The 27,371-nt window shown below is 41.7% G+C and overlaps 2 protein-coding genes across 9 annotated transcripts in view; both read left to right on the top strand.

Annotated features, from left to right (window-relative positions):
• Nucleotides 1-11,291, top strand: part of coa8 (cytochrome c oxidase assembly factor 8) — a 29,263-nt gene extending 17,972 nt beyond the window's left edge. The window contains exons 3-5 of the mRNA XM_072568589.1: nucleotides 7,264-7,327; nucleotides 10,084-10,174; nucleotides 10,993-11,291. Coding sequence (XP_072424690.1) covers nucleotides 7,264-7,327; nucleotides 10,084-10,174; nucleotides 10,993-11,095 — 258 coding nt within the window. The 3' untranslated portion in view covers nucleotides 11,096-11,291. The remainder of the gene's footprint in view (nucleotides 1-7,263; nucleotides 7,328-10,083; nucleotides 10,175-10,992) is intronic.
• A 5,900-nt stretch (nucleotides 11,292-17,191) lies between these two features.
• klc1a (kinesin light chain 1a) overlaps nucleotides 17,192-27,371 on the top strand; it is a 98,748-nt gene continuing 88,568 nt past the window's right edge. For 2 of the 8 annotated variants that reach the window (XM_072568592.1, XM_072568593.1), the window contains exon 1: nucleotides 17,195-17,684. The gene's annotated coding sequence lies outside the window, so the exon portion shown is untranslated. Of the gene's footprint in view, nucleotides 17,685-27,371 lie in introns of all 8 variants that reach the window. The other 6 variants (XM_072568596.1, XM_072568597.1, XM_072568591.1 and 3 more) reach the window with 5 other exon arrangements.

A 27,371-nucleotide genomic window follows, 5' to 3' on the forward strand; every position in this document is an offset into this window, starting at 1 on the left:
GCAGGTTCAACTGAAACAATGAAAAGGTATTGGATAATTATTTGGTTAGAAATAGAATGCAATAATATTGGGTAAATAATATTGTAATGATGTTACTTTGAAGAGTTGGTGCAGGTATGATGAACTGAGTGGCCTCCTTCTGCATTGTAACAATTCTCTGATTGTAAATTAATATTACATCTCAAGATTACAAACAGAACTTCGCATAAATAGTAAAGCAGTGCCTTCAGCGGAAACCTCTGGTACAATTGCTCATAAGCAATGATCTACTCAACAGTTGTGAGTGAGAATTCTGTGCACAAGATCTATATGGACTTCAGTAAGGCGTTTGACAAGATTCCCCATGGGAGGCTGGTCAGCAAGGTTAGATCCCACAGAATACGGGGAGAACTAGCCATGTGGATACAGAACTGGCTCAAAAGTAGAAGACAAGAGGGTGGTGGTGGTGGTGGTGTTGGAGGGTTGTTTTCAGACTGGAGGCCTGCGACCAGTGGAGTGCCACAAGGATTGGTGCTGGGTCCTCTACTTTTTGTCATTTACATAAATGATTTTGATGCGAGCATAAGAGGTACGGTTAGTAAGTTTGTAGATGACACCCAAAATTGGAGGTGTGGTGGACAGCGAAGAAGGTTACCTCAGACTACAACAGGATCTCGATCAGATGGCCCAGTGGACTGAGAAGTGGCAGATGGAGTTTAATTCAGATAAATGCAAGATGCTGTATTTTGGGAAAGCAAATCTTAGCAGGACTTATACACTTAATGGTAAGATCATAGGGAGTGTTGCTGAACAAAGAGACCTTGGGAGTGCAGGTTCATAGCTCCTTGAAAGTGGAATCGCAGGTAGATAGGATAGTGAAGAAGGTGTTTGGTATGCTTTCCTTTATTGGTCAGAGTATTGAGTACAGGAGTTGGGAGGTCATGTTGCGGCTGTACAGGACATTGGTTAGGCCACTGTTGGAATATTGTGTGCAATTCTAGTCTCCTTCCTATTGGAAAGATGTTGTGAAACTTGAAAGGGTTCAGAAAAGACTTACAGGGACCAATATAGTTCCAGGGGACCAAAGACTGTTCTCTGAGATGATTGAGGGTTATCATGCCTCACGTGAGGGGCAAGGTTCAGAAAGCAGGACTTTTAGTTTCAATGGAAATTGAAACATTGTTGGTGTCACCCTGTATTGCAAACCAGCCATCAAGCCAACTAAGCTAACCAACCTCCTAACTTCTAAACATAAGGTTCATTTGGCTAACTGGTATTTGGTAGAGGAATTGAGTTCCGGAGTCCTGAGGTCATGTTGCAGTTGTATAAGACTCTGGTGCGGCTGCATCTGGAGTATTGTGTACAGTTTTGGTCGCCATACTATAGGAAGGATGTGGAGGCACTGGAATGGGTGCAGAGGAGGTTTACCAGGATATTGCTTGGTATGGTAGGAAGATCATATGAGGAAAGGCTGAGGCACTTGGGTCTGTTTTCATTGGAAAAAGAAGGTTTAGGGGTGACTTGATAGAGGTGTACAAGATGATTAGGGGTTTAGATAGGGTTGACCTTGAGAACCTTTTTCCACGTATGGAGTCAGCTATTACGAGGGGGCATAGCTTTAAATTAAGGGGTGGTAGGTATAGGACAGATGTTAGGGGTAGATTCTTTACTCAGCGAGTCGTGAGTTCATGGAATGTCCTGCCAGTAGCAGTGGTGGACTCTCCCTCTTTATGGGCATTTAAACGGGCATTGGATAGGCATATGGAGGATAGTGGGCCAATTTCGGTTAGGTAGGCTTGGATCGGCGCAACATCGAGGGCCAAAGAGCCTGTACTGCGCTGTATTGTTCTATGTTCTATGTTCTATGTTCTAACTGTTTAAAATTAATGTACTAAATGTTCCTTCCAACTTTATAATGTACACAGATTCGTTCTAAATCAGTTTTGGAAACGATTTGGAGATGCCGGTGTTGGACTTGGGTGTACAAAGTTAAAAATCACACAACACCAGGTTATAGCCCAACAGGTTTATTTGGAAGCACTAGCTTTCAGAGCACTGCTTCTTCGTCAGATGGTTGTGGAGTACACAATTCTAAGACACAGAATTTATAGCAAAAGTTTACAATGTGATATAACTGAAATTATACATTGAAAAATACCTTGATTATTTGTTAAGTCTCTCATCTGTCAGAATGACCATGTTAGTTTCACTTCTTTCATATGTAAATCACAAAACCTTTTTAAAAGTTACATTCTCAGGTGAACTTAAACTTGATGAGGCAGGTGATAAGAGAGGTTTGCCACTGATGTGGTGTATAGGCTTCAAAGAGTGGTTTCATTCAATATTTTGTCAAGGCTTATTAGCTGGGTTGAAACCCATGTTATAAAAGGGGTGACATGGATGCAGAATTGGTCAAGTGACAGGAAACAGAGTAAATGTGGGCATTTTTGAATTGGATGATGGCAAACAGCAGTATTGCTCAAAGGTCATTACTTGGGCCACAATCCCTTGGAATTTTAAAAATCTGATGAATAGTGAGGTGTGTGGTAATAGACTTCAAGAGAACAGATTGGTGGAATAGGTGACCAAAAGGCAATGTTTAAATTCAGATCTTTAAGTAGTCCCTCAGGATCTAGGATGACTAGCCTTCCCCTGTGGTTTTTTTTTGGATTCTGAGCTGACCGTTAAGTCCAATGTGAAATCTGCAAACTCTACTACACGGGGAGCAGACTGTGCTTGAAGAGTTGGACAGATAAGTTGTCTGGAGGGTTGTATATTTTCTAACATCTTTGCGCAATCCTGAGAGTATTTTTGTATTTAAAAAATTGGAACAGGAGTAGTCTATTTGGCCCCTTGAACCCTGCTCTAATCTAACTTTCCTGTGCTTTCCCCGTAAACCTTGATTCCCCTACTGATCAAGATTTGGTACCTTTCTGAATGCAACTTCTGTATTTTGGTCAATCATAAGCCAAGAACATCTGTGAGTTGGTGGATATGTTTGACTGCAGAGAACATTGCTATTGGACTGCCTTTCTTGACATTGCTCATGAGAAGTTCTTGCAAAGGCTTTCGCAGTGGTACTTCTCCAAAGATAAAGTCTTCATACACGCAGAGGGTCATAGGGCTGCTCTCTCATTAGAGAGAGATAATTAGTGGCAGTTTAACCTGAAAGTCTGAGATAGTAAGGACTGCAGATGATGGAAAGTCAGAGTCGATAAAATGTGGAGCCGGAAAAAGTACATCAGGCCAAGCAGAATCAGAAGAGCAGAAGAGTCGATATATCAGGCAGGACATTTCACCATGTCCTGCTGAAGGGCCCTGCCTGAAATGTTGACTCTCTTGCTCTTATGATGCTGTTTGACCTGCTGTGCTTTTTCTGGCTCCGTGTTTATTTAACATTGACTTTAACCTGAAAGTTACTGCACTTCTGGCAAGGGAAGGGGTTGAGAAGGAGAATTCTTCATGGTAACGTCAGTTAGTGCGGGAATTGAACTCTGTGGCATCACTCCACATCAGTGCAATTTGTTGTGTACCATGGCAACGCTCTCCAGCTATTTGTTTTGCAACCAAATGTTACATTTTTAAATTGTTCAGCACACGTTCTGTACTTTCAGTCAGTCTTTGCCAGCTTTCAGTCTCTCTTAAAGGTACAGTATACACTTACACTTCATAACACTCTTGTCATCTTGTACACCTCTGTCAAGTCACCTCTCATCCTTTTATGCTCCAATGAGAAAAGCCCTAGCTCCCTCAACCTTTCTTCATAACGCATACCCTCCAGTCCAGGCAGCGTCCTGGTAAATCTCTGCACCTTCTCTAAAGCTTCCACATCCTTCCTACAATGAGGTGACCAGAACTGAACACACTATTCCAAGTGTGGTTGAACTAGGGTTCTACAGAGCTGTAGCTTACCTTGTAGCTCTTAAACTCAATCCCCCTGCAAATGAAAACCACCCTCCAATCATCTGGCACTACTCCAGTGGACAAGTGAGGACCCAAAAGTCATTGCCAAAGGTGCAGCAATCTCTTCCCTCGCTTTGAGTAGACATCTTGGGTATATCCTGTCTGGCCCAGGGGACTTATTTATCCTTGTCTTTTTCAAACTTTTCAGCATATCCTCCTTCTTAACATAAATCTGTTCAAGCAAATCAGCCTATTTCATGCTGTCCTCACAAACGTCAAGGTCCCTCTCAGTGGTGAATACTGAAGCAAAATAATCATTAATGACCTCCCCTACCTCCTTGGACTCGAGACGCAGGTTCCCTGTACTATACCTGATCAGCCCTAGCCTCACTCTGGCCATCCTCTTGTTCATCACATAAGTATAGAATGCCTTAGGGTTTTCCTTAATCCTACCCACAAAGCTTTTTCATGTCCCCTTCTAGTTCTCCTAAGCCCACTGGCTATAGTAAAGGTCAGGGAGTTGTGATCACTGTTACCAAAATGTTAGAACATAGAACATAGAACATAGAAGAATACAGCGCAGTACAGGCCCTTCGGCCCTCGATGTTGCGCCGATCAAAGCCCACCTAACCTACACTAACCCACTATCCTCCATATACCTATCCAAAGAGGGAGAGTCCACTACTGCTACTGGCAGGGCATTCCATGAACTTACGACTCGCTGAGTGAAGAACCTACCCCTAACATCAGTCCTATATCTACCCCCCCTTAATTTAAAGCTATGCCCCCTTGTAATAGCTGACTCCATACGTGGAAAAAGGTTCTCACTGTCAACCCTATCTAACCCCCAATCATCTTGTACACCTCTATCAAGTCACCCCTAAACCTTCTTTTCTCCAATGAAAACAACCCCAAGTGCCTCAGCCTTTCCTCATAGGATCTTCCTACCATACCAGGCAACATCCTGGTAAACTTCCTCTGCACCCGTTCCAGTGCCTCCACATCCTTCCTATAGTATGGCGACCAAAACTGCACACAATATTCCAGATGCGGCCGCACCAGAGTCTTATACAACTGTAGCATGACCTCAGGACTCCGGAACTCAATTCCTCTACCAATAAAAGCCAGTACGCCATATGCCTTCTTCACAGCACTATTTACCTGGGTGGCAACTTTCAGAGATCTGTGTACATGGACACCAAGATCCCTCTGCTCTTCCACACTACCAAGTAGTCTACCATTAGCCCAGTAATCCATCTTTTTATTACTCTTACCAAAGTGAATCACCTCACACTTAGCTACATTGAACTCCATTTGCCACCTTTCTGCCCAGCTCTGCAGCTTCTCTATATCCCGCTGTAACTTGCCATATCCTTCCTCACTGTCTACAACTCCTCCGACTTTCGTATCATCCGCAAACTTGCTCACCCAACCTTCTAACCCATCCTCCAGGTCATTTATAAAAATGACAAACAGCAATGGTCCCAAAACAGATCCTTGTAGAACACCGCTAGTGACGGCACTCCAAGATGAACCTTTGCCATCAACTACTACCCTCTGTCTTCTTCCAGCCAGCCAATTCCTAATCCAAACCTCCAACTCACCCTCAATGCCATATCTCTGTATTTTCTGCAGTAGCCTACCATGGGGCACCTTATCAAACGCCTTACTAAAATCCATATATACCTCATCTACCTCCTTAGTCACCTTCTCAAAGAATTCAATAAGGTTTGTGAGGCACGACCTGCCCTTCACAAAACCATGCTGACTATCCTTGATCACATCATTCTTATCCAGATGTGCATAAATCCTATATCTCCCATAGAGATCTGACAGCTGGCTTGGTTCATTGCCAAGCACCAAATCCAAAATGGCTTACCCTTGAGGCTTCCTGCCTCTATTCTTGATGAAGGGCATTTGCTTGAAACGTTGATATTCCTGCTCCTCGGATGCTGCCTGACCTGCTGTGCTTTTCCAGCACCAGTCTGATCTAAACTCCTCTCCCCTGCAAAAACTCCTAATAAAGTGACTGCTCCTTTCGTGTTTGTGACTTCCACCCATACTGACCCTGTAGGCAAACCCTCCATGATGTCCCTTTCTGCAGCTATGATACTATCCCTGATTAGCAATGTCACTCCCCCACCTCTTTTACCTCCCTCCCTATTCCTTTTGAAACATCTACACTCTGGAACATCCAACAACCATTCCTGTTGCTCTGATATCCAAGTCTCCGTAATGGCCACAACATCATAGAGCATGAGTAAGTACTTGGAACTAAGTTCATCACCCATATTCCTGATACTTTTTGCATTAAAATAGACACGTTTCAACCCATCACACTGACTGCAGCTTTGCCTACCAACTGTATACCTTCCTCACAGACTCTTTGCATGCTGTATCTGGCTGTTCAGTAGCTACTTCATCCTCAGATCCATAGCTCTGGCCCCCACCCCCTGCCAAACTAGTTTAAACCCAACCAAAGAGTTCTAACAAACCTCCCGCCCTGGTGCCCCTCCAGTTCAGGTGCAACCCATCCTTGTAAAGGTCCTGCTTTCCTCAGATGATCCACATAGCTGAAGCCGTCCCTCCTATACCAGCCCTGCAGCCACCTGTTCATCTGCACTTGCTCTCTGTTCCTAGTACCATTAGCCCATGGCACTGGCAGCAATCCTGAGATTACGACTCTGGTATTCCTATCTTTCTATCAAAGACTTACCTTCTGATCCCTGACTTCCATTTCTGATTTCTTACCAGCTCAAAAACTTTGTTACACATCTCTATATCATTTCTCTTTAGAACATAACAAACTTAATTACACGGGAAAAAAGTCTACTTGCAGCTTAAGGAAATATACTAATTTTTCCCCCCAGGTAGAGAGGTAGAAGAATTTTTTTAAAAATCAGAATAAATTGTCCAAAGTTTCTGCTGCAGATGTCTCGTGGCAGTAGTCTGGATGAGATTGCCAATTTGCCTTTCTCAAAAAAGATCTGTCAGAATCTTTTGTTGAAGTCTGCTTCATTGTGACATTTCTTTCCCATGTTAGGAGCCAATAAGACAGACCCAGACTTGCCTCTAGCATAATCCTGGAATCAATCAACTCCTCTCTCAGGACATTATACGGTGTGCTATCCGAGGTTTGCAGTTTTTCTCAGAAGCAATAATTTTCAGATTCAGTATTTGACGAATACACATATTTGTTCTGAAATGCACACAAATAAAAGTAAATCACAGGGGAAAGTTCTTCAGCTTTCAGCATGAAATATTTCACTTCCTATCTGCAAGTAATATTGTGACATCTCTTAAATTCAACATTGCATCGAATTGTAAAATTGCTGTACAGCTGTACCTGCTTTTGGTAAAATGTTGTTCATTACTTTCCAGGAGAAAGAGAAGTTCATACACTCCCGCTTAAAGGCAAAAGGAATAGGATTAAGAGATGGGGAAGGTGAGTAAACCATAACCTTAATTTTTATTTCAATTAGGTACCTATACATATTTTTTAAATTCATGCAATATCGTTGTAAAATATTGTCTCTAAGAAATATAAATAAACAAGTTTGTGCAGTAATTCTATTTAGATTGTTGTGAATGTATATAAAATGTTGACATTGAGGAGTGTGCATCACTGAATATTCTTTAGAGTGTTTGAGTGTTCTTGGTCTTTAGTTTTAAAGATCCCTTGTTACCATGTTTTTAAAACTATTGAAGAAACTCCAACCTTGTGTAGAACTTTCACTGTGAAGGGAGATGATGTGCACAGATTTTAATATCACTGAAGGTAAAGTACTATACATGACTGATGGCAATGTCTTTCAACATTTACAAATTTTAGTATTTTTTCATCCACCTGCAGATTATTTAAATTGATGCCACTTGATTTACAAATCCTGCTCATAAATTCCTTATTTAAACATCAGAACTCAATTTGGCCAATAACGGCACTTATCTCGTAACACCTGTGACATTATGGCATTAGAGGTTGGACACTGACATCAAGTAATCTACTTTGCTAGTGTATGTGTTTTTGGACTGAATTAACTCAATACCAAGAATCTGTTTTGCTCTCTGGCTTTGCGTGACATTGAAGCATTGGTCCTCCTTTTCAGTTTTACAAATTTAGTATTATCCAGTTTTTCTTTAGTGATCTCCACTGGCTTTCTAGCCACAAATCCTATTTTAAATGCTATTCTATAGCTGGCCACTAGGAGATGTGCAAGTTTTTTTTAGGCTGATCTGTGATCTTTTTCTGCACTTCCTCTCTGTGGAGCAATGTTGTGTGATATTAGTATCCCAGTTGGGAATTCCAGGCATCAATGGCTTCATATATTAAAGCTCCAGGGCACCAAGGAGTGAATGTTTATTATTAATTGTTCATGGACTGTGTGCGTTGCTGAATAGGCCAGCATTTAATGCCTATTCTTAATTGTTCTTGAAGTTAGTGGTGAGCTGCTTGCTTGAATTGCTGCAGGTCATGAGTATCCACAGTGCCATTAAGAAGGTTTTTAACCCAGCAGTAGCAAAATAATTATATATTTCCAAGTTATGATGGAAGTTGGGAGAGGAACTTGCAAGTAGTGGGGTTTTAATGCATTTGCTGCCCTTGCTTGAGGTAGAGGTCAAAAGTCTGGAATGTGTACTGAAGCAGCCTTGATAGGTTGCTGCCATAATCTTGTTGGTGGTACATACTGTTGCCACTGTGCATCTGTGGTGAAGGAAGTAAAAGTTTTGCAACTGTGGTTGCACTGCTAGTGAAGTGCTGTTTTGTGTTTGAATATTGTTGGAGGCAAATGAAGAATATTCCATCATACTCCTGATATGTCTTTGAGGATGGTAGACCAACTTTGGTGTATCAGGAAGTAAGTTGCTTGCTACAGAATCCTAGCCTCTGACTTGGTCTTATGGCCACAGTATTTAAATGGCTTATCCATTTTAATTTCTTGTTAATGGCAACCCACAGAATGTTGATAAGATAGGAGGAATTTTATAGAGGCTTTGGAAGGTAAGGTATAGCTTTTAAATTGACTTGTATGAGCCAGGAATATTTTTCATTGAGCTGAAAATTTGAAATACTTTAGATTTATCAGTTGTGCCCTGGCCTTTTTTTTTATTGTGATACTTCAGTTCAGTGGAAATTTTATGGAGCAAAAAACAGTTTACTTTTCCAGCATTTGTATTCAATTCTCCAATTTTACGTTGTATCACATTAGAACATGGAGTCAGAAATTTGCTATTAGATATCATTTTGACTGATATCATGCCTGTGCAGCTGGAACCATCTACTCTTTTCTCATTTCTCTGACCTTTCCTTATGTCTATATATTATACATTATATTTATATTTTAATTAAATACATGTGTTGCTGATTGTTCCTGACTGAATCATTTAGGTTGAAGCATATTCTAATAAACCTCTTAAAACATTTCTTCTGATCTTTTGTTCTTTCTTTTTAATTGATGATCTTAGTTCTGGTTCATGTTTACAATTTTCCATTACGTGTGATGCAAAAATTCATATCTCTCAGTAAAGAAATTAGAATGTGAGAAAGCTGACTAGGCTGCATTGACATACTTATTGTGTGGCATGAGGAATAGTCTAGATCTTGGTTAGTTAACACCAATTTGGAACAGTGCATCTGAATGGGAAGGAGTTTTAAAATAATTTCAGTTGTTATACAAATTTAGTTATTGTTTACAAAAATCTAAACTTTTTTCAAAACTGTGATGCACTATTGAAAGTTCAATCTGAATACAAGGACCTCTGAATCTGGTCATCTCGGGGGGGGGAAAACTACCTTTTAACAACAGTGAGAACATGTCTATCTGTCTTTATCGTTAGCAATGTGTGAAGAAAATTGCAGGAATTCATCTGCATTGAAATGTGATTGCTGAGAATGATATTCATTGAATTGTATAATTAAACAAAAACTGTTATTTCTATTTGAAAACCAAACTTTTCCTGATACCAAAGAACAGACAAGTGTAAAATGAATCAATTTCTTATGTTTTCTATGTCTTTTTACTTGTGTTCAGTAAAATACTCAGCTAAGAATAAATTATAACTGGAATGCTGTTCTGCTTCTAGTTCTTAAATATCTACAAGATGCTTTTTACTCAAGGCAGCTTCATTTAATAGCAGCTGATCATATAAGTTTATATCTTAGACATTGTTTATGATTTTAATTGGTGATATTATATTTTTCAGGGAGAAAAAATACTCTCAGTGCAGAAGAGATGGCTGAATTTTATAAGGATTTTCTTGATGTAAATTATAATAAACATGTGAACTATAATAAGTAAGTCAACCTACTGATTAAATTTTAAGTCGTGTAAGCAATATTTAAATATTTGATTTTATTAAGAGGGCTACAAATTAATTGGCAGTGTGGTATGAAACAAAGAACTGCGGATGCTGGAGATCTGAAACAAAAGCAGAAATTGCTGGAAAAACTCAGCACGTCTGGCAACATTTGTGGGAAGAAAACAGAGTTAATGTTTCAAGTCCGGTAACTCTATATCGGAACTTAGTGCAGTCTGCTGTGTTTGAAAAGTAATTTATTCTCGGACATACAGAAATAATCACACTAACATTATTCTTTAAGTTGTACACCACTATAGCTATATACATATAGCAAATTAGAATAAATAATCACTTGCTTTACAACCTATAAACTTCCCTACCAATATTGAGATTTGATCAATAAATCTGATGTTTTTAGGTAGAACATATATGTAGTATTGCAACATTAAATTCATAAGTGAAGGAGAAAACTGACCAGAAATTTTAAAGAAGCCCTGTTCACTTTTTGCCCCTAAAGTACATCGTAGTGAGGTGAATAATAGCTATATGAAAATGGAGAGGCTAATAAAAACAGATTTAACGTTTGAGATTCTTATCAAAGTTCTTCATTTTATCCTCACCTTTATCAAGGTATTATTCTTGTCAACAGGTTGAAATCAAACCATTTATATATTGCTGGACAGAAAGGAAATTGCTGAAATTCATTGCTCAACATTGTAATACTCTGAAGTTTCATGCCTAAATTAGATATAACCTTATAACCTAGTGAGTGTTGTCAAATGAATGTCACTTTTTCCATGTTTCTTCAATTAGGGAATGGTACAAGCGTAATTTTACTATCACATGGTTAATGGGTCGGGTTGTGCTGCAGAATGCCTGGAGGAAACTGAGAAAGAGGAAGGAAGTCGAACAATGAAGATGCTGTTCTATGAAAAGTTTAATTGGATTTAAATGCTTGGAGTTGAAACTTAACTTTGTCATGAGGATATTAAGATCTGGTTATAAATTTTAGCATCTTGAATTAAAGGTATCCTAAGATATACACAATTGTAATCAAATTATGATGTATATTCTGTGTTTAAAGTTAAATAAAGACATTTGTGTGTTTTCAACCCTTGTGTTTGTGTAGTAGTGTCGGGTTCATGTTCCACCTTCTCCAGGGGTGTGTAATAGCATCTCTGAACAGATCAGTTAAAAGGAACTCTAATAAAACAATAACTGATCACAAAGTTTATAAGAGCCCATTAATTGCACAGCAATCAAAAATTCTTCTTTAATGAGAAATGGAAGAATACCAGTTTTTTGCTATTCCACAGTTTTAAACATGAGTTTTCACTATTCAATATACTATTGACCAATTTTAAAATCATAACCAATTCCAATCTTCATATCCATACGCATCCATTTTCTGGCAATTGTCACTGCATAATGATTGGAAGTTGGAGGCCGTTTCTTCTAGTCTGAATCACTCATTAACACACATCGTGTAATTTTCTCCCAAACCATCTGAGGAGCTAGATTTTATTATCAACCACTCAAATAAAGTTAGAGTTTTATTGATGGTATTGTGTATGTATTGTATTAGATATTATTGGATTTGGAATCTGGTGCATCTCAGAAAATTCTTCATCTTTGTAGTATTTTCTCCACTTACTTTATTAGGAGCGAAGATAAGAAAATTGAGAAATTGAAATACTAGCTTGATTGGCTTTGCTATCAATTACAAGAGATACAATCTGACAATTTGAACAGAGAGATTGAATTATGGTTTCATTATTTCTGTAACATGCATTTTATTACTTCTAAAGTAAATATGCACATTGCAGGGTGCCAAATCTCTGTTCAGCTTTTAAAGTTTTAGAGATTTTAATTTCTTTTGTCCAGTTTGATTACTGGTCCATGGTGATTTCAAGACTAAGTGATGATGGTCCTCTAGGAGGTTGAGAAGTTACTGGGCATCCTCTTGTTTATTTGTGATCATTACCAAACTCTTATGTTGTGCAACTGTCTCCTACTACTTTTTAGCTGATGACTAGATTTATGCTGTAAATTAGCATGGAGTATTTCAGTATCTTTTGAGTTGCTTCTTTGCATATCATTGTGTAGACTGCTTGACAAATTTGAACTGAACTATCCGGCATTTCAATTTAAAGCCTACGTTACCCCACGTTGGCTCTTCCTGGTTTCCTTGCCTCAAACTTTTCTGATTTTAACATAAATCTCCTAACTGTATACATGCAAATCTTCACCACATTCATTATTACTCCGTTCTGCTAAACTGCAAGCTACTGCAAAGAGACGTGAATTGAAATTTAAGTGAGAAAAAAATTACTACATAGTTAATATATAACTTCTTGCAGAGATTGATAAATATTGGGTAACTAACCAGGGATGTTTATGTATGCAAAACTGTATTAGCTTTTTAATTGACAAGATTATTAAAGTGTAAAAAGTCTACAATCTTTTACTAGGCCTCATAGAAAGTAGAAGACTCTGGGCCCTGACAACATGTTAAGCATTCAGCACTATAACTAAGACCATAAGACACAGGAGCAGAAGTAGGTCATTCAGCCCATTGAATCTGTTCTGCTAATCATTGAGATCATGGCTGATCTGATAATTCTCAAATCCATTTTCCTGCCTTTTTCCCATAACGTAACTCTCTTCCTTATTAAAAACCTATCATGGCCTTGAATGTATTTGACTCTACAGCCCTCCGTGATGGTGAATGCCATAGCTTCGCTACTCTCTGAAAGAAGAAATTCCTTTACTCTGAGATTATGCCCTCTGGTCCTAGACTCTCCCACAACACCTGTGCTCTTGAACTAATAGTGGCTGTAACCAAGCTAGTCCAGCAAAGCTACAACATGGTACCTATCTGACAAAATGGAAAATTGTCTAAATATATCCTGGACAAAGCCAATTACTGCCCTGAATCTATTCTCAGCCATCAACGATGAAAGATATCATCAAGATATCAAGTAGCACTTGGATTTTGCCAGGACAAATCAGCTCCAAACCTCATTTACAGACTTGATTCAAACTTGGATAAAGGAACCAAGTTCCAGGGTAAGTGAAAAGTATTGCCTTTAATATCAAGGCAGCATTTGATCAACTGTCACATTAGGGAGTCCAAGAAGAATTGAAATCAATGAGTATTGAATGCTCTCCACTGGTTGGAGTTTACGGAGCGCAAAGGAAAATAGTTGTAATTGTTTGAGGTCTGCTATCTCTACCCAAGGACATTGATGGTAGAAGTGCTTCAGGGCAATGTCCTCAGAACAACTATCTACTTCATCAATGCTCTTCCTTTCATGTTAAGAACACAAAAAAACATGTTGAGAATACGATTAAAGATACATTTGTGATCTTTAATTGTATAAATAGAGACATTGAGTAATAAAGAAAGGAAACCATTCTAAACACATGAAGAGGATGCTCAGTAATACACAAACCTCCTCCATTCTGTTGATACTTGCATGCCAAGTATAATCGAATAAAGAAATGCTCCAGTTTTATTTTTTTTGAAAAGTGCCCCTTTTGCCTTGCCACACATTCCTGTGGTTTCACAGCAAATGAAGGTAGAATCATTTTTCACCACAAAGATACTTGGGACCTGAAAATTACTGCCTGAAAGAGTAGTGGATGCAAAAATCCTCAACATATTTATAAGGTCTCTGAATTTGCAACTAAAGTGCCATAACCTGTAGGGATATGAACCAGATGCAGCAAACTGGGGTTAGGTTGAATATTTTGAAGAAGAGTCATTGGATTTGAAGTATTAACTTTGCTTTCTTCTCTCCACAGATGCTGAGAAACCTGCTGTGTTTCTCCAGCACTTTCCATTTTTTATTTCAGGCTCCTAGAGCAGTACTTGCTTTTATTAGGTTAGATAGCTTGTTGTTTTGGCTAGTGCAGATGTAGAGTCATAGAGTTGTGCAGACCCTTTTGTCCAACTTGTCCATACCCCAGCCAGATATCCTAAATTAATCTAGTCCTATTTGCTGGCGTTTGGCCCATATCCCTATAAATTTATCCTATTCAAGCACCCATCTAGATGCTTTTTAAATGCTGTAATTGTATCAGCCTCCACCATCTCCTCTGGCAGCTCACTCCATTCATGCACCACCCTCTGCATGAAAAGGTTCCCTTAAGTCCCTTGTTCCCCTCTTAATTTAAACCTGTGCCCTCTAGTTTTGGATTCCTCTACCCTGGGAAAAAGACCTTGACTGTTCAGCCTATCCATGCCCTTGACGATTTATCAACCTCTCTAAGGTCACCCCTCAGCCTCCGATGCTCCAGGAAAAATAGCCCTAGTATTGTCAGCCTCTCCCTATAGGTCAAAGCCTCCAAACCTGGCAAAGTCCTTGTCAATATTTTCTGCACCCTTTCAAGTTTAACATCTTTCCTATAAGATAGAGACCAGAATTGAAGGCACTTTTCCAAAGTGGGTTAACCAATGTCCTGTACAGCTGCAACATGACATCCCAACTTCTATACTTAAAGCACTGACCAATAAAGGCAAGCATACCAAACGACTCCTCCATCAGGAATGATCAACCTACGCTCCAAGATCTCCTTGTTCAACAACACTCCCCTGAACTTTGCCGTGAAGTATATAAGTTCTGTCCTAATTTGTCTTACCAAAATGCAGGAACTCACATTTATCTAAATTAAACTCCATCTGCCACTCTTCAGCTCATCTGATCAAGGTCCCATGTACTCGGAGATAACCTCTTCACTGTCCACTACATCACCAATTTTGGTGTCATCTCCAGACTTACTAATCATTCCTCCTATATTCACACCCAAATTATGTATATACATGCCAAAAAGCATTGGACCCAGAACCAATCCTTGTGGCACGCCGCTGGTCATAGCTCTCCAGTCTGAGAAACCACCTTCTGTCTCCAACCCTCAAACCAATTTTGTATCCAAATGGCTAGTTCTCCCTGGATTCTATGTGATTTAATCTTGCTACTAGTCTACCATGCAGAACTTTGTTGAACAGCTTGCTGAGGTCCATGTAGACAACATCCACTGTTCTGCCTTCATCAATCTTCTTTGTCACTGGAAAAAACTCAATCAAGTTAGTGACACACAATTTCCCAAGCACAAAGCCATGTGGACAATTCCTAATGAGTTTCCAAATATTTGTAAATCCTGTCCCTCAGAATGCCCTCCAACAATTTATTCACCACTGATGTCAGATTCACTCATCTATAGTTCCCTAGCTTTTCCTTAACACCTTTCTTAAATAATGGCACCTTGTTAGCTAGCCTCCAATCCTTCAGGACTTCACCCATGGCTATTGATGATATAAATATCTCAACAAGGGAGCCTAGCAATCACTTTAGCTATGATGATGGAACAAGTGGCTTCTTTCTGTGCAATTAATCATCGTTGTGCTATTCATACCTTCTAGATACATCCTTTGTTCTACGTTTACCCCATTACCATTCTCTTTGACATTGATCAACATTAATCTGTTGCTGAGATGGGCCTCCTGGTCATGGGCCCAGTGGCAAAAAGTTGGCACCTAAAGTGTGGCGACTCCTACGTTGGTGGGTATGGCGCAGGCAGTGGTGAAGCTGTGGGGGTCTCTCAGTTACTGGAGGCTAGGTGATGGCATGGACTGACTTGGAAAGACTGTTATTCTGAGTTTCTTAAAATTATTTTTCTAATTTAGTCCTATGATTTGTAATGCTGGACATTTTATTTCTCTTTTTTTCTCCTAAGAGTATATTATTTAAAAGTCTGTACCTAGGTACCTTTGTACTTAAGATGTGCTGTATTGGGGCGACTTGTAAACTTTTCATTGTATTCATTTGAATACATGTGACAATAAGGCTAATTCAATTCAACATTGCTTACTCCCTTCTGGATTAGTGGTGCTGGAAGAGCACAGCAGTTCAGGCAGCATCCAAGGAGCTTCGAAATCGATGTTTCGGGATGAAGGGCTTTTGCCCGAAACGTCGATTTTGAAGCTCCTTGGATGCTGCCTGAACTGCTGTGCTCTTCCAGCACCACTAATCCAGAATCTGGTTTCCAGCATCTGCAGTCATTGTTTTTACCTCATTGCTTACTCCCTGTCTACATAGTATGAACATGGTTTTAATATACATATTTAAATCAACCTTTCATGGCATATCTACATGGCAGGTGGGACTTGGATATGGCCCTCCTGAGCAAGAGGTACTCAAGATGCAACCACTGCACCACATGAACCCTCTTCCCCCACCAAAAAAAAGTTTTAATCAGCATGTTCAAAAATATAACAAATTTTGGGCAGGTGAGACTTGCGCTTCTGTCTAAGAGATGGTCTAGAGCTAAGCACACACTATGCGCCTCAAGACCCTTAATTTTCTGTTTCCATGTTAACACAAACTCCCCCATAGATGCTGGAAATCAGAAACAAAAACAGAAATTGCTGGAAAAAAATAAGCAGGTCTGGCAACGTCTGTTCTTGCGTTCGTAAGGGCCACCGGACCCGAAACGTTAACTGTTTTCTTTCTACCGATGATACCAGACCTGCTGAGTTTTTCCAGCAATTTCTACTTTTGTTTCCAGGCCTTTCATACCCCTCGAACATGACAAAAAGGAACAAGTAGTCGGTTGAGTTGAAAGATCACTGCACACTTAGGTAAACAAATTAAGTACAGTATTGAAGGCATCCTATCGTAAAGGGCAATGCACTTTTGTGTGAGTTCAGCAAACATAGAAATCTGCTGAGTCGAACATGCTTTACCGGGAAAACGAGCCAAAGCACATTCCAACCTGTGACCTCATAATCGTCAGCGCCTGGCTAAGGGCGGGACCAGGGGCGCGCGCCCAGTCCAAGCGCCGTGGTGGAGTGCACGCGCACCGTTCGTCCAGGAGCGGCGCGCGTGCGGGGCAGGTGGGGAGGTGTGACCGTGCGTTCTTCGAGGGGAGAAACATGGATGCGCGTGCACCGCCGACGTGTGGTGCATATGCGCGTAGTTCCTGAGACGGGGCAGGGCTGCTCGTGCACAGAGGTTTAGGGACGAGGACGGGTCTGGTGTACAGGCAAACACTGACGTGAGGAGTTGCCGGTTAGGGAGGAGACGCCATCTTTTGCTGTGAATCCGCGGGGGGCTGGGGGCAGAGTGAGGGGCGAATACCGTTCAGAAATAAAATCTGGAACAATTCATTATAGGGTTACAGTGGCATGATAATATTGGCGAACGTCTGTAACAGTAACATTAAAAGCCCTGCTCGGAGTGAAGTGACATCGTGATATTCTCACACTTAGTGAGGTTCTGGGTGTAGCAGACTCCCTCTTTTTTTTTAATAAAAAATAACTGGATCGGGGCTCCGTTCCAGACAATTTCTTCGGAAAAAGACGTCGCTGCCGGTGAAAACGAAACCGCGTTTATTCACTGACGCCCGTTTCATTTCCCCATCTCACTTTCCCGGCCTGACAGGAAGCGCTGCTGGCTGTACATCCTCGGCACTGAGATCGGACCATCAATTTGAAGCAAACGGTAACTAGATTTTCAGGGTGGTCGAGGGTGTGCATGTGTAATTCTGTCACTTTCAGGTGTGGCCAGTGAGCTGTCGATCTGCTTGATTTCTGAAAGTGGTAGCGAGAACTAATTCCATGTAAAGAGTCCGCCGAGTGCGTTCTTGTATTTAATTCTTGTTCAGTGATTTAGTGAGGAACAAGCGAAGCTGCTGTTTTACTTTCGGATTAGGGTACTGTTGATGCCACGTGTTTATGAAACTGATTCTGGATGTTTTGATATTTGATACGTTGATGGAAATTTATGTTAATACATTTTTTGAGTTGAATAACGTTAATAGTTCTTGGAATTGCAAATCGCAGGATGGGAGACCTTATCCCGTCATATTTTGCGGCCTGAACAAGGTTTTGGCGGTGGTGTAATGTGACTCATTTCCTTGTAAAATGAGGAAATATCAGTGTTGTTGTACCGACTGGTGGGATTAGTTCTACTGAATTGCTGCTGTTAACATTTTACAACATGGTAAACAAATCTGCTCGACAATTAGTAGAAACCATGGTTGGAAATTATTTTGATCAATTTTTGTCGGACCTTGAGATTACTATTACGTGAGCTGCAGGCAAACTCGTATACGATAAATAAAGTCAAGGAATTAAATGCGTGATTCAGATTGACATGGGGCAAGACCCGGTGGGATAGGTTTCACTTGGAACTGTTCTTGGAAGTGCATGATTATGGTTGTAGAAGGGCTTTCTACTAGGTGGGAGTAGGGTGATGGTAGGTGGTGTGTTCTGGAGGGCGATAGATAGATAACCCTACAAACAAAACAAGAGGATGTGGCAGCAATATAACAGCAACTTACATAACGATTTACGGTGGGTCAGAAAGGGGGGAAAAAAAGAGTAGACCAAAAATAAGCAATAGGGTCAAATGGGTAAAGATATTAGTGACTTGTTAATGACTTTAATATTCACAGCAAAATAAATGAATTAATAGCACAAATAGAATGAATGAGTATGATATTCTAGCCATTGGAAAAATATGGTTACTAGGAGTTCAAACTAGGAGCATCAGAGGCAGTGGGATGACCTGACAGAAGTATATAAAATTTTGAGGCACGAATAATTGGAGTCTTTTTTTTCCCCCATGGTGGGAAAACTAGAGGACTTAGGCTTAAGATGAGAGGAGGTCAATTTAAAGGAAATATGGGAGGCAGGTTTTTTTGTACAGAGGCTAGTAGGTGCCAGATACACACTGCCATAGGAGGTAGTTGAAGCAGATATGGTGACAACATTTTAGAGGTATTTAGACACGTAACCAGGCAGGGACTAGTGGGATATGGACCTGTGTTATACTGCTCTCTGTTCTATTTTCCACATGAACAAACTATTTAAAGGTATATGACTTTTCAAAATGGCAGACAGGAAGGGAAGAGTGGTTGCTAGTTTTGAGAGTATGAAATAGATAAATGCAAATGCAAGAAATAATCTTGAATTGAATGATGTAGAATCTATATTGGTACAAGTAAGAAATAACAAGGGGAGGAAGGCACTGATGGGAATAAAGTGAGGGCTGCAGATGCTGGAGATCAGAGCTGAAAATGTGTTGCTGGAAAAGCGCAGCAGGTCAGGCAGCATCCAAGGAACAGGAGAATTGACGTTTCGGGCATCAGCCCTTCAGGAATGAGGAAAGTGTGTCCAGCAGGCTAAGATAAAAGGTAGGGAGGAGGGACTTGGGGGAGGGCGTTGGGAATGCGATAGGTGGAAGGAGGTCAAGGTGAGGGTAATAGGCTGGAGTGGGGTGGGGGCGGAGAGGTCAGGAAGAAGATTGCAGGTTAGGAAGGCGGTGCTGAGTTCGAGGGATTTGACTGAGACAAGGTGGGGGGAGGGCTAATGAGGAAATCTGAGTTCATCCCTTGTGGTTGGAGGGTTCCCAGGTGGAAGATGAGACGCTCTTCCTCCAACCGTCGTGTTGCCATGGTCTGGCGATGGAGAAGTCCAAGGACCTGCTTGTCCTTGGTGGAGTGGGAGGGGGAGTTGACGTGTTGAGCCACGGGGTGGTTGGGTTGGTTGGTCTGGGTGTCCCAGAGGTGTTCTCTGAAATGTTCTGCAAGTAGGCGGCCTGTCTCCCCAATATAGAGGAGGCCGCAGCGGATGCAATAGATGATGTGTGTGAAGGTGCAGGTGAATTTGTGGCGGATATGGAAGTGTCCCTTGGGGCCTTGGAGGGAGGTAAGGGGGGAGGTGTGAGCGCAAGTTTTGCATTTCTTGCGGTTGCAGGGGAAGGTGCCGGGAGTGGAGGCTGGGTTGGTGGGGGGTGTGGACCTGACGAGGGAGTCACGGAGGGAGTGATCTTTTCGGAACGCTGATAGGGGAGGGGAGGGAAATATGTCCCTGGTGGTGGGGTCCGTTTGGAGGTGGTGGAAATGACGGCGGATGATATGTTGGACATGGAGTTTGGTGGGGTGGTAGGTGAGGACCAGTGGGGTTCTGTCCTGGTGGCGGTTGGAGGGGTGGAGCTCAAGGGTAGAGGAGCGGGAAGTGGAAGAGATGCGGTGGAGAGCATCGTCGACTACGTCTGGGGGGAAATTGCTGTCCTTGAAGAAGGAGGCCATCTGGGTGGTACGGTTTTGGAACTGGTCGCATCTGCTCCCAGGAGGACCAGTTCCGAAACCGTAAATGGTCTGTTGTGTGGTGCACCATGTTTGTAAAAAAAAAGTCCAAGGGAATGTGCTCCATAACTAATTTCTGCCATCCCAGCAAACCCGGCAGGTTCTCAGACACCCAATTCATCAGAATATTCTTCTGTGCACAGTATGCAAGAACATCAAATAGTTTCTTCCCATGCCTGTCTAAAGATGGTAAATTTGGTAGACCTAAGAGGAGAGATATCGGGTCTACTTTGACTTCAGTCCTCAATACCCTCCCTATCTCTCCCGCCACAGCACTTCAGTAAATACGGAGCCTGTGGCATGTCCAGAAGCAATGAGTAAGAGTATCTGCACTTATTTTACATTTGGGGCACACTGAAGATGCCCCTTTTCTAAACTTCACCAGACGGTCTGGTGCCAGATGAGCCCTGTGCAGAACTTTTAACTGCGTAGCATGTCCTATTACAGAATAAGATCTTTCTAGTGTTCTCCCATGTTTCAGAAGAGATCTCCACTCCTAGCTTTTGCTCCCAGACCTCTCATAACCGGTTAATATCCTGCCAGGCCCTTCCACCCAGCAGGCGATAGAGGGCACTAACCGAAAGGGGGCTTGTGGAACGTAGCAACTACCTCTCTGTAATGTGCTTGTAGGGCTTAGTGAGCAGCATAGTTGTCTTCTGGATGAAATCCCTAATCTGAAAAAAAATGGAAAGGATCTCTGCTGGGTAACCCGTATTTGCAGCTCAGTGGCTTAAAAGACATCATAACCTCCCCCTCAAAAAAAGTCTCCCAAACTAGAAACTGCTCTCACTGCCCATAGTTTGAACTGAGTCCATCATCCCTGGTTGGAACCCTGGCATGCCAACTATAGGTGTAAGTAGCGAAGTCTTGGATAAACAACCCTCACTCTGCATCGCCCTCCATGCCTTGACTGTACTAATGACAATGGGGTTCTGGCAGTGGTCCATAACTGTTCTCATCTTATCTATGAACGACAGGTTAATAAGAGGGCACTTTGCTTGGGAGGCCTCAATATCCATCCATATTGAGTTTGGATCATTACCTACCCAGTCGCAGACAAAGGACAGCAGGGAACTCGATTGATACCTTTTGATGTCTGGGAAATCAACTCCTCTCCCTCCTTGAGGCAACTGCAATTTAGTAAGTTTGATGAGGGGCTGCCCACGATGCCAAAGGAACCAAACCACCCCATAAGCTTCTGCAGCGTTGACCTGGGAAACATTATAGGGAACATACGCATAGGATAAAGCAAACAAGGAAGAACGTTCATCTTAATGAGAGATATTCGGCCCAGCCATGAAATTGGAAGAGCCTCCTATCTCTGCCTAATATTGTTGAGCAAGTGAGCAAAGTTAGTCTGAAATTACAGGTCAAACTTGGGGGTAATAAAAATGCCTAGGAATCGGAATCCTGCCAGTGACCACTTGAAAAGGAACTTAGGGCCACCTTCAACTTCTGGCACCTTTTTAAGGTTCCCAGAAGATGTAAGTTTAAGATGAGTATGTAGTTTAGAGGCGATCTAAGAGAAGATGTTTTCATCCAGAGGGTTATAACAATATGGAACCTCCTGTCTACCAGGGGTGGTAGAGGCATGTACTTTTACAACATTTTAAAGCATCTGGAAAAGCACTTAAAATGTCGGGACGGAGTAGGTTACGGACCGAGTGCAGGTAAATGGGATTACTGTGGTTTGGTGTTTGTTGTACAAAGCTAAAAATCACACAACACCAAGTTATAGTCCAACAGGTATAATTGGAAGCACACTAGCTTTCGGAGTGTTGCTCCTTCATCAGCTGGTAGTGGAGGGCTCAATCCTAACACACAGAATTTATAGCAAAAATTTACAGTGTAATGTAACTGAAATTATACATTGAAAAATTGATTGTCTGTGAAGCCTTTCATCTGTTAGAATACCGTGATCAAGTACAAGTACAACTACCCTGCAAGTACAAATTCACCCCACAAAATATGGGGGTGGGTGTGTGTGTGTGTCTGTCTGTCTGTCTGTCTGGGTTGGGGGTTGTGAGTGTATGTGTATGTGTGTGTGTGTGTGTAGTGAGTGCAGAGTGTCTTAAGTCTGTGTGGGAGTGTGTGTGTCTGTAAGGGTGTATGTGGGTGTCTGTATGCACGTCTGTGTATTTGTGTGTCTGTGTGTGTATAGGAGTATCTGTGTGTATGTGTATAGTGCAATGGTGGTCACCTGTAATGTGACATGAACCCAAGGTCCTGGTTGAGGCCATCCCTATGAGTACCGAACTTGGCTATCAGCCTCTGCTCGGCCACTTTTCTCTGCTGCCTGTCCCGAAGTCCACCTCGGAGGATGGTCATCCAAAGGTCCAAGGTCGAATGTCCTGGACCACTGAAGTGTTCCCCAACTGGGAGGGAACACTCCTGTCTGTTGATTGTTGTGCAGTGCCCATTCATCCATTGTCGTAGCCTTTGCTCGGTTTCCCCAATGTACCATGCCTCTGGGCATCCTTGCCTGCAACGTATAAGATAGGCAACGTTGGCAGAGTCACATGAGTACCTGCCATGTACAAGGTGGGCAGTGTCCCCATGCGTAATGGTGATATCTATGTCCACACTTTGACACGTCTTGCAGTGCCTACCGTAGCAGGGTTGTTTGTTGGTTGGTATAGATATGGGCTGAAGGGCCCTTTCCTATCCTCTACTGTATGACTGCAAAGGAAACAGCAGAGATAATTGGTGCACTGGTAATGATTTTCCAATAATCCTTATGTTGTGGAAAAGTCCCTATACAATTACTGCTACTGCTAATATAATACTGTTATTCAGAAGGGGTGGAGACAAAAAAAGGTAACTGTAGGCCAGTGAGCTTAATATATGCGTTGGGAAAATGTCTTTTGTAAATGATGTAAAACATTCAGAAATATGCAGTACAATGTAGGAGAGTCAATGTGGTTTTAAGAAGAAGAATTTATGATTGACAAATTTATTACAATTCTTTGAGGAAGTAACAAGATAAATGAAGTGGGAATAGTATATACAATATATTTGGATTTCCAAAATACATTGAATAAAGTACTGCACGTAAGGCTACTTAATTAGTTAAGTGCCATGTTGGGATTAGTATATTAGCATGGATAGAAGATTGACTAATTAATAGAAGAGGGATAAGGGAGGTATTTTCAGGATGGCAACCTGTAACTAGTGGAGGAACCAGTGTTTGATTGCATTTATTTATAATCTACATTAATAAACTTGGATGAAGGATGTGAATACACCATCGTGAAGTTTGTGGATGACACAAAATTGATGGGAGGGCAGGTGAGAATGGCACAGTCTGCATAGGGATATTGACAGATTGAAGATGGTTGAAAACTTGGCAGCTGGAATATAATGTGGGAAATGGGAGATCATGGCAGGAAAAATAGAAGAACGGAATATTATTTAAATAGAAACATAAAGCTATAGTATAAAAGGATTTTGGCGTCCACATGCATGTCACAAAAAAACTGACTCCAAGTTGAATGGTACCAAAGAAGTTGGAAAGTGTGGCACTAGAAAAGCACAGCAGGTCAGGCAGCATCCGAGGAGCAGGAGAGTCAACATTTTGGACATAAGCCCTTCGTCAGGAATTGGGGATAGGGGAACGGGCCTGAGAGATTAGGAGGGGGTGGGGGGGGGGTGCGGGAGAAGTACCTGGGAAGGCATCGGTAGATGCAAGTAGGGGTGATAGTGATAGGTTGGAGGGGAGGGTGGAGTGGAAAGGTGGGAAGGAAGATGGAGAGGTAGGACAGTTCAAGAGGGTGGTGCCAAGTTGGAGGGTTGGATCTGGGATGAGGTGGGGATAAGAGAAATGAGGAAACTCAACATGAAGTTGATGATGCCATATGGTTGGAGGGACCCAAGGCGGAAGATGAGGCGTTCTTCCTCCAAGCTTGGATTTGGCAATGGAGGAGGCCCAGGACTTGCATGTCCTTGGCGGAGTGGAAGGGTGAATTAAAGTGGTCAGCTGCAAGGCAGTGGGGTTGTTTGATGTGTATGTCCCAGAGATGTTCCCTGAAACCTTCCGTGAATTGGTGTCCTGTCTCTCCAAGGTAGAGGAGACCATAAAGAGAGTAACGGTCACAATAGATGAGGTGTTTGGATTTGTAGAAAAATCTCTGCTGGATGTGGAAGGATCCTTGGGGGCCTTGGATGAAGATGAAGGGGGAGGGGTGGGTGCCTGTAACTCAGCACAGCCCTCTTGAACTGTCCATCTTCCTTCCCACCTATCCAGTCTATCCTCCCCTCTGACCTATCACCATCATCCCCACTTGTATCTACCTATCACTTTCTCAGCTACCTTTCCATCACCCCCACCCTCCTATTTATCTCTCATCACCTTCGCCCCTCCCATCCCCCAGATGCATACACATTTCTGATGAAGGACTTATTCCCAAAAAATGACTCCTGCTCCTTGAATGCTGCCTGACCTGCTGTGCTTTTTCAGCGCCACACCTTTTGACTCTGACCTCCAGCATCTACAGTTCTCATTTTCTCTCTGGGTATCAAAGGAAGCAAATGAAATGTTGACTTTTATTTCAAATGCAGTGGAGTATAAAATAGGAACATCTTGCTAAAACTGTACTGGACCATATGTAATGTCGCTTAAATATGTGTTGCTGGAAAAGCGCTGCAGGTCAGGCAGCATCAAAGGAGAAGGAGAATCGATGCTTCGGGCATAAGCCCTTCTTCAGGAATGAGGAGGGTGTGCCAAGCAGGCTAGGATAAAAAGTAGGAAGGAGGGACTTAGGGGAGGGGCGTTGGGAATGCGATAGGTGGAAGGAGGTTAAGGTGAGGGTGATAGGCTGGAGAGGGGGGTGGGGGCGGAGGGGTCGGGAAGAAGATTGCAGGTTAGGAAGGCAGTGCTGAGTCTGAGGGTTGGGACTGAGAAAAGGTGGGGGGAGGGGAAATGAGGAAGCTGGAGAAATCTGCATTCATCCCTTGTGGTTGGAGGGTTCCTAGGCGGAAGATGAGGCGCTCTTCCTCCAGGTGTCGTGTTGCCATGATCTGGCGATGAAGGAGGCCAAGGGCCTGCATGTCCTTGGCGGAGTGGGAGGGGGAGTTAAAGTGTTCAGTCACCGGGTGGGTCTCAGTCTCAGTCCCAACCCTCAGACTCAGCACCGCCTTTTTGACCTGCAATCTTCTTCCCGACCTCTCCGGCCTATTACCCTCACCTTAACCTCCTTCCACGTATCGCATTCCCAACATCCCTCCTCCCTACTTTTTATCTTAGCCTGCTTGGCACACCCTCCTCATTCCTGAAGAAGGGCTTATGCCCACAACGTCGATTCTCCTTCTCCTTTGATGCTGCCTGACCTGCTGCGCTTTTCCAGCAACACATTTTTCAGCTCTGATCCCCAGCATCTGCAGTCCTCACTTTCTCCATATGTAATGTCGTATTAGCAATTTTGGAAACCTTTACCGGAGAGGGTAGTGGAGACTGCAGATTAAATAAATGCAAGACTCTGATAGATTTTTAATCAGTGAAGGAACTAAGTGTTATGAGGAAAAGGCAGAAAAGTGGGATTGAGAATTATTAGATCAGCCATGATCTTGCTGAATGATGGAGGAAATGGAGCCAAACTTGACAAAGCTTTTTTGTTTACCTCCTAAAATGTACTATTCTGTTAGGTCCTGATCAGAAATAAGTTAACTAAATGAGTATGCGACAAATATTGAGGTTCAAGAATGCATTTTATTCATTTTAAGTATTTAGGCAATCTGTGTAACACTCAGAATATTGAAATAAACATATTCCTCTCTAGAATGTTTTATTATCTAATTAAATGGAAATTATGCTGTCAGATTTGAGTTGATCCAAACTCTTCACCTGTTATAAAAATCAATGGCAGTATTCATAAAATCATTATCCCAATGGTCTAATTTTCCAACTTTTTGCAGTGGTTAATTTACTAAGGTCTGCTAAGAATTTGGAGCAAATTACTTAATTTTAGCTACCAAATAATAGTCTTCCAAGCAAATGAATCAGACATTACAATAAATTAAAACCATTTGACAAGATGCCCAAACCCCAACTTAAGATGTGGGCTGTGATAGTATATTTTTATAAATACATGTCGTTAGAGATGCCTATAGATTTGGTCAAGTGAATATAGGCAGATTTTTGCTGTTTAGTTATACACGTTGGTGACCCAAGGTTATCTTCCTCACTACCAAGATTAGATTGGAACTTCAAGGTTATCTGAAATGAATGTGTGAAACGCATTCAAGAAGTGCCTCCAGGAATTTCTTTAATGCATTAACAAACACAGAAAATGCTGGAGAAACGCAGCAGGTCTGGCAATATCTGTTCTAAGAGGAACAAAGTTAACGTTTTGAGTCCATTATGTCTGCTCTTCAGCTCGGAAAGAATGTTTTTTTTAATGCATCATGCACAAATGAAATATACGAGCATGTGGTTTACCTATATTTTGTCATCATTTCACAAGAGGGGCGACAATTTGAGAATACACCTTGGATCTTTGAATATTTACAGATGCTTTTGACATTTCTTCCTTGGATGCTTTTATTGACATTTTTCTTGGTAGGAAAGAGCACGAGTACAGACAGCTCAGGGCTGGAGAGAAACCTGAAGTGGGAGGATTTAGTCATTGTAGTTTATGAAGATATCAACAATGTAGACATGACAAATGAGGTTCCAAATAGTCAGTATGAGGAGCTAGATGTCAAATTAAGAAGCAGAATCTAAAATGACGTAATCTACATTATCATTACCTGAGCCATGTACAAATGAACATGGGGCAAGTCAGATTAGAGTGATGAACACGTAGCTTGAAGGTTGGTGTGGGAGAACTTATTTTTGATTCCTGGGGCGTTGGGATCTTACTGATTTGATAGTCTTTACTTAGATTGTGCTAGGGCTGGTATTCTTGCCAACCCCACAACCAAGGAAGTAGAGAGCATTTTACAGTAGAGGGGCAAGAGATCACATTCGGGAAGATGTGGTAAATCAAAGAGTACAGTCAAGGCCAAAGATATTTATTTATCAGAAATAATAAACAGAATCT

The sequence above is a fragment of the Chiloscyllium punctatum genome, chromosome 4 (genome assembly GCF_047496795.1).
Source record: "Chiloscyllium punctatum isolate Juve2018m chromosome 4, sChiPun1.3, whole genome shotgun sequence".
Classification (NCBI taxonomy): Eukaryota; Metazoa; Chordata; class Chondrichthyes; order Orectolobiformes; family Hemiscylliidae; genus Chiloscyllium; species Chiloscyllium punctatum.